We start from the raw sequence: 11,015 nt of genomic DNA, 5'->3' as shown, positions 1-11,015 counted from the left end.
AGGAAGGAAGGAAGGAAGGAAGGAAGGAAGGAAGGAAGGAAGGAAGGAAGGAAGGAAGGAAGGAAGGGAAACTAGAGGTAGGTTGTCAGTCTGAGAAGACTTTTGCAAAAACTGAGACAATTAGAAGCAAATGAGGGTGATGATAATTATGCCTTGATATTCCTACCCTAAATTCCATTTACTACTCTGACATACTGGAACTTTTACTATTTCTTCTTGATCTCTTGTTCACAGTTCACTTTATCTTGACCTTTGCCTTATTTTCTGTCTGTTGATAAACTAAGCACAAAGAATTAACGCTACATCATCAAGAAGGGAACCTATTTGGAAAATATTGGGGTGTTAGAATGTATAAGTTTTTTTCTGTATCAGTTTTGAGAAGAAAGAGGAAATGGGAGAAGGAAAAGTTTAATATGACTACAAAGTTTTGTGCCTTGGTGTCTTAGAAAATGGCATTCCCATTAGTAGAATTGAAGCAGTCAGAAAGAAGTTAATGAGTTTAATTTTGGAAATATTCTAGTTCAGTTACTTTCCTGAATAAAATTATTTGCTTTACAACTTGAAGTTAACGTGTAAAAATTCATGAGTACTCAGATATCCAAACTGGAAAAAATGTTACAACAGGGAGAATTGATGTTTGCTTTTTTTGAAGAAAAACATTAATGAGCACTTTTGTTAGTAAGTTAATAAAACTATTAGCCAGGAATTATGTTACTAATTACTAGCTATTTAAAAATGTTACTAAAATGGTTACAAAAACAAAGGCATCTCGATAGTTCTTTCTAATCTTTTTTTTAATTAAAAGGTATCTATAAAATGCATGTCTTTTTTATTTTGCCTTATGTATCGTGTTAATTCATTTTGATACCATGACTTTTTTTTTGTCGTTTATAGGGTTTTAGAGAGATTGTTTGAGCGTCACATAGAAAAAAATAAACATCATTTGGAGGAGGTTTGTTTTTTTATTATATTACTTTATAAAAATCTTAATGAAAGTTATTTTAAAGGTTTTCTTCCCTCTTCCTCTTCCTCCCTAATCCTCCAAGAACCTTTTTTATAAAACAAGGCTTGGGGAAGATTTCAACTTTTGTAGTTGCCATTCTCCCGAGATTATTATGCTCTTTAGTAGTCCTACATAGTTCAAGTTTTCCCTTCCATTTTATATCTGAAGAGAGAAAATTAATATCATTTTCTCCTTAATTCTAGAAAAAAATGCGTCACATGCTTCATGTCCTGAAGGTCGATTTAGGCTGTACTCCTGAGGGGCAAAATGAAAAACAAAATGGTACCCTAAATATGTCAAATTTATTTGCTTTTGAAAAGCTTGGAACTCCAGAAGCAACACAATTAACAGATGAAAATGAAATCTTAGTGTCTCCTTCCAACAATGAACAACACCAAAAATCTCTGGATTTACAAGATAAGAATCTGGTTGAAGATTTGATTCATAAGGAAATGGCATTCAGTCCCCCACATGATATTGTACGACCCAGCTCTGGAAATAAGTATTCAGAAGATAATGAGGTTATTGGTGAAACAAATCTTGAATCATCAGCACAGCCTGAAGAACCAGATGTTTCCTACACTTCTCTGGACCCTGTATCTCTTACAGACTCCTTTGAGGAAGGTAGTAATGACCTTGAAAAAACAGAGTCTGGAAGTTTTTGGGGTCAAATATCTCCCCCTTGTGTTCAAAACTCCATTAAGGAGAATGATTATCATGATACAGAAACAGCAACTTCCAATCTCTCTGAAGGAATCAATGAGCAATTTCCCTTGGATAATTGATGTTAGTTAATAAATATTCCAAATGGCTAGTGAATTATTCTCTGCTCTCTGTCTCTGTCTCTCTCTCTGTCTCTCTCTCTCTGTCTGTCTCTGTCATATTTTGAAACTGATGAAGTTTTTCATGTAAGAGAACAAGTCTTCACAAATAATCTGTACCAATTTACTATATTAATCCATGTAATTGGAGAACTATTGTTTCAAATAAGGAGGCAATATTATCTATTGGGAAGTACGTGCTACAGGTCTGGAATTCAGGAGATCTATAGTCTAATCCTAGTTCTGCCACTGACATTTCTTTGTGGCCACATGTTAATCGCCTTCTTTGGCTCAATTCCTTCATACTTATACCTCAGTGTTTTTTTGCAATGAAGGCTCGAATGAGATTATGAATCTGAAAATGCTTAAAACGTATGCATTATATAAATTAGTATAATGATCTAGATCACTATAATAACTAAGGGTATATTTTGAAAGATAGAAAATAAAAATGTGAAATCGAAAAGCTATATGGATTTATGATAAGGAACCCCATTCCTACAAACATTAGTTTTTGAAATTAAGATTTCTTTCCATTAGGACAATATTTTGCTATGAATACTAGAGTCAGTAAACAAATTAAAGGGAAACTCCATAGGGGCAGCTAGGTGGCTTACTTGGTGATTTAGTACTAGATTTGGAGTTAGGAGGACCTTCTTGAAGTTGAAATTTATTCAGCTAGGCTACTGTCTGTAACTCATGTAACCCATAAAATACTATGTTAATTGTTATTACTAGAGGAATGATACAAACGCATAACCATAATGCAAAATGTTACGTAAATGTATTAGAAAGGCACAAGATGAATTGCTCAGTATGAGAGGTCAACAGAAGAAGGGAGGAAAAGGAGGTAGGGTATCAAAGAAGTCTTCTTGGCAGAAATGATGTTTGTCTTAGAGATGGGTAGGCATTAAAAAGGGAAGAGGAAAGGGAAATGTATTCCAGCCAACACAGAACCAAAGATATGGAGGTGGGGAAACTCAGAAAATGTTTAGATATACTCTGATTTGGTTGAGTATAGAGTACATGGAAGAGAGTTATATATCACATGAATTTGGAACATAGGATGATGCCTACCAAAGTGAAGGTGCATGAAAGCCAGACAAAGGAATCTGGAATTTCCTCAGTAGGGAGGAGGGAGTCTGATAACTTGAGCACCCACCTCCCAAAAAATTGCATTGTTGATTGTCTAGATGTTTATGCAAAAGTGAGATTAACAACCAGGAGAGAAGTCTTAAAATGCCTAGCTCAGTCTTTATTTATTGCTACTTCTTCCTGTAAAGCAATCAAAGCTATAGGGGGAAATGGAATATAACTGAAGAAAACTTTCTTTCTAAACTGGTCACTAAGCAGATCTGTTACTGATTAAATCTGTCTTTGGCAATCTAATGCCTTAGAAATATTTATCACTAGAGATAGAATGTTGTTTTTTCAAGCCTACAGGATAATCTCCTGATAAACTAATTCACAATAAGTGTTATAAACTGTTAACAGTCTTGAGTTTTTCCCCTTAAATCTGGCTCCTAGGTATCTGTATTTAAAAAAAAGAGAGAGAAAAGCTAGAAATTAATATATTATCCTCAAAGAATGATGCCTAATGGAATTTTAGGCTAGTGATGAAATGACAAGAGTGTGAGGGACCTTCTCTGTGCCCTTAAAAAAGGGGAATTGCCTAGACTGTCTATTCATAAAGCCAACTCTAGCTACAGAATTGCTTCTGAATTATTGTTTGTCTCTGAGCTGCCTATTGAGCTTTGCATATTAGATATTTTGTTACCCATGTGACCTTGGGCACTTAAACTCCCTTCACCCTTAATTTCCTCGCCTAGAAAATGAAGATGCAGACTAGATGGCCTCTGAAGTTTCTTTAAGCTATAAATCTGTGATCTGAAGAACACCTGGGCCAACTGACCTAATAGTAATTTCTGTCCTTAGCTAATGTTTGTGGAAATCTCATTCAACCTGTCAATGATAATCACCCAGTCCTTGACTCTACCCTCTCCCTCAGCCTCAGGACAGTCTCACTAAATCCTGTCTTTTCAACCTTCTCACAAATTTTACCATTTGACTCCTTCCATTTCTCTGCTGTCACCCTAGTTCAGACCTTCATTACTTCTCCTTTGCAGTATTTCAGTAGCGCTCTAACCTACCTGCTTTTAGTCTTCTCCTCCCAAACCATTCTCTTAGCCTAGCTCTGATCATGTTGTGCTCTTACTCAGAAGTCTTAAATGGTCCTCCAAAAGCTTCAGGGCCAGAGAGGACCTTTTAGGTCATCTAGTTCAACCACTTCATTTTACAGATGTGGGATCTAAGGCCCAAAGGGGTTATGTTTCTTTCTTATGGTCACAGCATTAAAAAAAATAAGCCAAGATTTAGCTCTTCTGAACCACTTAGGCTACAGTATCATTCTGCCTCTCAAAAGTGTAAGTTTACCTGGACCTAAGCTACAACTTACCTATTACTACCCTCCTTATCTGCTAACTATCCCAAGCTGCACCAATGTAGATGGCTTATATGCCAAACAAATCCCAAACTCTGCTATCCTTATATATTCATTAATGCTGTTGCCTCAGTTTAAAATGTCTTCCTCCATCCGACCATCCTAGCCAGATGTGTCTTAATTCCTTTCTCATCCAAAAAAATCTAATTCAAATGAGATATTGCCCATGCAGACTTTCCTGATTAAGCTCACCACAAGTAATTTCTCTGAGGACTATTAGCACTTAGAACCCACTTCCCAATTTTTACCTTCCATTTATTTATTTTCTATTTCTATGCATTCTATATATTGTAAGCTCCAGCAGATCTGGCATGTCTCATTCCTCTTTATGTCCCCTTTATGATTTCTTCCATTTAAGACACAGTATTGGTTGAATTAATGAATTCATATATACCCATACTACCCCAAAAAAGGAAAAGTGAGGCTAAACCCAGGTAAATATAATACCCAAGTATTAGTTGAAAGAGTCCCACCAATCAAGGCAGAAATACATTTACTAGATATACAAAAACCATGTTACTCAAACGTATTTTTTGAGTGCCTAATAATGCAAGTCAGTATAATGTAAAGGGTTTCTATTTGGCAATGTTAAGTATTAAATGTGGTTTGATTAAATTCTGTTTTCTCCCTACTGAATCCTAATTTATGAATTATTATGAAGTGTTTTTAAATCAGTAAAGGATCCTTTTTTAATGTAATGTTATTTTTACTTTGATGTATCTTTTTTTATATCCAATTAAAAAACTTTAATACAGTTGTAAAATTGTTTATTTTCTCAATATGGGCATTATCGGCTCCAAAAAAAATCCCAATTACAGAAAAAATATTTAAAATTGTATTTATAACAATCATTAGTCATATGGCAAATACAGATATGATCTTTTTTAAAATCAAAATGCTGTCCTCTCTGATATCCAAAGAATTTAACATATTCACCTGAAATTATGAAGCATTATATCAGTGTCCTCCTTACTCCCAGTTCTAGCACACTTTCCATATTGCACCATCCTCTACAAAAGTCCTATTCAGAGGGATCTTCCCCATGCTGAAATAATCCTTGGTTCTGTCAACCTGAGAAAACACAAAACCACCAAAGCAGTTACAAAAAACAGTTTTTAACCAGGGTAAGAGAGAGCCACAAACACCACACAGAGCCAAGCTCTGAGACTCTGGGAACAATGTCTCCAGGAAAAAACATCATGAATGGGAATTTCCATTGAACTAAAGAACTTGGGGCTCCATTTATCCCTGAGGGCATGTAACCAAAGAGAAACAATTGACTTGTTACTAAGAGACTGGGAAAGAGGTTGTAGCCTGAGGCTAGGGTATCCAGAGAGGACCAGAATACAATAAGGGAAACTAAGAGAACAAAATAAGCTACTTAAGACTATCTTGATTACTCCTCATCTGGGTACTTGATGGCTTATTATTCAGTCTAGGACAAAGGGTTAGTCTGGGAGTTTCTTTTTGAGCTCTTCCAGAATCTGTGTCCAATCCATATTTTTCTTTTGGACTTTGTGTGTTTGCTTTGCTTTCACTGGCCCCTTCTGTGTCTATACTTTGCTCTTTGACTCCATAAAAATTATTTAGTTAGGTGGGTTTTTTTTTTGTTTTTTCCTCATTTTTCCTATCTAATTATAGGTAGGCTCTGTTCTCTGGGGAGTTGGGGGTACCCTCTTAAACTTCAGCCCTTCCTTGATGCTATTCTCAGCTTATTTTCTGGGTTTTTACCAGTTTCAAATCTTGGAGGATGATCTCGGAGCTTCTTGAAGGCAAGTTTTCTTGGGACAGAGGTAAATTCAGGGTGTCCTAAAACAAGGCTGTCAGTTCTCAAAGGTTTGACCCACAGACCACCTTTGCCAGTGGTTCCAGAGCTGCTGCAAAACTGAGAAAACTTGCTAAGGGAGACTCAGCAAAACATTAGTCACTGAAGATGAATTCTTTATTTGTGAAATTTCTTAAAACAAAGAAAAATACAAAATGGCCCCAGGATTGTAGAGCTCCCTTTGAGCTTCTTAGAGGAGCAGAATTATTGACCCCGTAGGAAAGAAAGTACTAAGAATCACATGTAAAATTTAGTTCTTGGTATTATGAGATCTCTGTCCAATAATCATGAGTTATATATTCTGTCCAAAAAGCTGAGCCATATCAGTATTAAAGTACTTCATGATAAATAAAGCCAGAAGACATGAGGTTAAAGGTAAATGGAAGAAAGGCTTATATGACCTTGGAGAAACAAACAAAAAAAGGCTTTCATTGTGCAATCCAAAAGAATGTATACAATGGAGAAGGGAGAGGGAGGGAAGAATGCAAAGGTGGAACAGTCCCTTCCCTCAAGGCCTCCACAGTCTCAAAGGGGGAATTCATGCTCATTTGTAACTGCTAGATCTAGTCAAACAACACAGGAGTGGGGGGGAAGAAAGCCAAAAAATGGAGAAGTCAACCAGGTATGAGACAGCCTATGTAAAGAAAAAGGCCAATGGCAAAAAAAAAAAAAAAATCATGGATCAACATAGAAACATGGCCTAGCTAGTGTCACAATTGTGAATGGCTTTTATAGTTTGAATTCAGTCCAACCATTTGCCAACTACAACCAAATTCAGTTGGGTCACTCACTCCTTTTCTGCCCTCCAAATCTCAACCTGCTTCATGAGCTCCATGGTTCAAACTGTGGTCAGAGAGGGGCGACCCTAGCAGAAAAGCAGTTGAGCTGGTTCAGAATCAGAGCTCAACCCTGTCTCCTGACCAAAGGATAGGAAAAGACCATAAAAGGAAAAATGATGAAGGGTTGGAGCCTCAAAAAAAGAGAGTAATGGGAAAGGTAGTGAAGGGTGAGGACTAACATGGATTAGTTAACTTCCTTAGGATAGACTGGTAGCCTCTGGATTACTCAGCAAATAAGAGAAGGGAGGGCTTGATAGCTAGGCTTAGGAAATACATCCTCTTATTCCTGCCCTCCGGATGTGCCTGTAACCAATCTCCCATGGGGCACCTGATCTTGAAAGGTATTGCTCTTGAAAGTATTTTCATTTTAGGTAAAGCTATGTTTCTTACAATAGGAACTGCTAACATTTCATGAGTAAAATAGTAACATTTGGGTAAAGCCAGACTTATACTTCAGGTATATCATCTTGTTAGATGTGAACTTGGAAAAAACACAGAACTATTAAAGTCAGAAAAAACAAGTCTTTAATCAGGAGAGGGATAGTGAACAATATTTAGGCCTCCACACAGAGTCAAGTGCCCAAAACTACACAGAGCTGAAAACCCTGGCACTCTGGCTACAGTATCCCTGGGAGTATCACCTTACTAAGTAATAGCTCCAAGGAACCCTGAAAATTGGGGAACTTATATACCTCTTGGGGAACTGAGAGTAGGCAAGTATGGCTGATTGGCTTTACAATGGCTACAAAGAAATGAGGAGTTCAAGACAGGATTATGAGGGAGAGGTTGATGCTTTACAGTAGACACAAAATGGAAAGACTCAACCAAGGGCTGGGTTACCTGAGAAAGGACTTTGGCACAAAGGGAGAAACTACCAGGACAAAAAAGGGTACTTAACATGGATTGGGTCAGTTAGTCCCACCTAACTGGGACTACCAAGTACTTTAAGGTCTATTGTTAGTCTGAAACTCATGAGTGGGATCACCAGGAGAAACTCTCATGTGACAAGTCAAACTTGGGGGTCTTTAGATCTCTCATTGCTCAAACTTGGAGTTTCTAGATTCCAAATTGACAATGTATAGAGGATAGATTGACGGAGGGAGAACAGGGACAAAATGGCTAAACATCCAGAGAAGAGGCATCTTCTCAAGAGAAGAAGCTTGGACTAGCAGGGTTGTATTGTGACTAAAAGTAAGGGAATGAGTGAAATGCATATGAAAGGGATTGTGAAGATAGAATTAATTCTCCCTTCCCCTATTTTTAAATTAATCAACAAAAACTGAAAACACCCCTACTTAACACTTAAGTAGGGGAGGTCCCACAAGTCACTTATTAAAGTGGGTGACAACTCCAGAAGCAACTGACTGCCCCCAGGGTGGTGCTAAGCAAATTTAAAGACTGCAATTGGTCCCTGTAAAGTGAAGGAAGGGACAGGAAGGGACTTAAAAAAAAAAAGGACTATAAAAGATGATGAACTTCCAGTCTAAGATGGTCTTCAAGGTCTTCTATCTTTGGCCTGAATCTTCATGAAGGACCTGGGGCTGGTGACTTGAACTGCTTCTGGTAAGACTGCTCTTGGATCTTCACCTTTGGTCTAGGACTACAGCTTTGGACTTCAGATTGGGTGAGTGAAAAAAAGCTAACCCTCCTTTCCTGACTTCTGGAAAGATTAGCACCAGGAGAGGCCTCCCTCTCAGAGGAGGCCTTGTGGGTGAAACTTGTTTTAATTCATCACTGGGCCCTCTGGCTGGGGTTAACAAGCCCTGCCAGTGTGGAGAGAGGCACTGGAGCAAATATTTAGTGTGTTAGGTTAGATCTATTCTCTACCCTCCTTGTACATTTTTATTTCACTCTTTCCTTCTTTTTTTTTTTTTTAAATTTTATTTTATTTTTTTTACATTTATTAATATTCATTTTTAACATGGTTACATGATTCATGCTCCTACTTTCCCCTTCAACCCCCCCCCCGCACCCCCCTTGCCCATGCGCATTTCCACTAGTTTTGTCATGTGTCCTTGATCGAGACCAATTTCCAAATTGTTGGTAGTTGCATTGGTGTGGTAGTTTCGAGTCCACATCCCCAATCATGTCCACCCCAACCCATGCGTTCAAGCAGTTGTTTTTCTTATATGTTTCCTCTCCTGCAGTCCTTCCTCTGAATGTGGGTAGCATCTTTACCATAAATCCCTCAGAATTGTCCTGGGTCATTGTATTGCTGCTGGTTCAGAGGTCCATTACATTCGATTTTACCACAGAATGTCAGTCTCTGTGTATAGAGTTCTTCTGGCTCTGCTCCTTTCACTCTGCATCAGTTCCCGGAGGTCTCTCCAGTTCGCCTGGAACTTCTCCAGTTTATTATTCCTTTTAGCACAATAGTATTCCATCACCCGCATATACCACAGTTTGTTCAGCCATTCCCCAATTGAAGGACATTCCCTCCTTTTCCAATTTGTTGCCACCACAAAAAGCGCAGCTATGAATATTTTCGTACAAGTCTGTTTATCTATGATCTCTTTGGGGTACAAACCCAGCAATGGTATGGCTGGGTCAAAGGGCAGGCATTCTTTTATAGCCCTTTGAGCATGATTCCAAATTGCCAGCCAGAATGGCTGAATCAGTTCACAGCTCCACCAGCAATGCATTAATGTCCCAATTTTGCCACATCCCCTCCAGCATTCATTACTCTCCCCTTCTTTCATTTTAGCCAATCTGCTAGGTGTGAGGTGATACCTCAGAGTTGTTTTGATTTGCATTTCTCTGATTATTAGAGATTTGGAACACTTTCTCATGTGCTTATTGATACTTTTGATTTCTTTACCTGAAAATTGCCTATTCATTCCTCTTGCCCATTTTTCAATTGGGGAATGGCTTGATTTTTTATACAATTGATTTAACTCCTTGGATATTTGAGTAATTAGACCCCTGTCAGAGTTTTTTGTTATAAATATTTTTTCCCAATTTGTTGTTTCCCTTATGATTTTGACTCCATTATTTTTGTTTGTACAAAAGCTTTTTAGCTTAATATAATCAAAACCATTTAATTTACATTTTGTAATTTTCTCTAACTCTTGCTTGGTTTTAAAATCTTTCCTTTCCCAGAGATCTGACAGGAATACTATTTTGTGTTCACTTAACTTATTTATAGTTTCCCTCTTTATATTCAGGTCATTCACCCATTCTGAATTTATCTTGGTGTAGGGTGTGAGATGTTGATCTAAAACTAATCTCTCCCATATTGTTTTCCAAATTTCCCAGCAGTTTTTGTCAAATAGTGGATTCATGTCCCAAAAGTTGGGCTCTTTGGGTTTATCATACACTGTCTTGCTGACATCATTAACCCCAAGTCTATTCCACTGATCCTCCCTTCTATCTCTTAGCCAGTATCATATTGTTTTGATAACTGCTGCTTTATAGTATAGTTTAATATCTGGTACTGCTAGGCCCCCTTCCTTCACATTTTTTTTCATTATTTCCCTTGATATTCTTGATCTTTTGTTATTCCAAATGAACTTTGTTATAGTTTTTCCTAATTCAGTAAAAAAGTTTTTTGGTAATTTGATAGGTATGGCACTAAATAGGAAAATTAATTTGGTTAGAATGTTCATTTTTATTATGTTAGTTCGTCCTACCCATGAACAATTAATGGTTTTCCAATTGTTGAGATTCAGTTTTATTTGTTTGGAAAGTGTTTTGTAGTTGTTTTCATATAATTGCTGTGTTTGTTTTGGTAGATAGATTCCCAAGTATTTTATATTGTCTAGGGTGATTTTAAATGGTGTTTCTCTTTCTACTTCTTGCTGCTCTAGTGTGTTGGAAATGTATAGAAATGCTGATGATTTATGTGCATTTATTTTGTATCCTGCAACTTTGCTAAAGTTGTTGATTATTTCTACAAGCTTCTTAGTTGATTCTCTAGGATTTTTTAAGTAGACCATCATATCATCTGCAAAGAGTGATAGCTTAGTCTCCTCCTTGCCCACTTTGATACCTTCAATTTCTTTTTCTTCTCTAATTGCTACTGCTAGTG

The 11,015-nt window shown here is 37.3% G+C and overlaps 1 protein-coding gene across 1 annotated transcript; it reads left to right on the top strand.

Moving 5' to 3' along the window:
• Nucleotides 1-898: 898 nt before the first annotated feature.
• Nucleotides 899-1,809, top strand: LOC123255947 (spermatogenesis-associated protein 7-like). Its single transcript, XM_044684655.1, has 2 exons — nucleotides 899-952; nucleotides 1,207-1,809. The coding sequence occupies exon 2, from the start codon at nucleotides 1,213-1,215 to the stop codon at nucleotides 1,786-1,788; it is 576 nt and encodes a 191-aa protein (XP_044540590.1). The 5' UTR covers nucleotides 899-952; nucleotides 1,207-1,212; the 3' UTR covers nucleotides 1,789-1,809.
• The last annotated feature ends 9,206 nt before the right edge of the window (nucleotides 1,810-11,015 follow it).

Source organism: Gracilinanus agilis, unplaced genomic scaffold (assembly GCF_016433145.1).
Source record: "Gracilinanus agilis isolate LMUSP501 unplaced genomic scaffold, AgileGrace unplaced_scaffold54429, whole genome shotgun sequence".
Classification (NCBI taxonomy): domain Eukaryota; kingdom Metazoa; phylum Chordata; class Mammalia; order Didelphimorphia; family Didelphidae; genus Gracilinanus; species Gracilinanus agilis.
The sequence above is the reverse complement of the archived record's forward strand: the minus strand, read 5'-3'. Positions and strand labels throughout refer to the sequence as shown.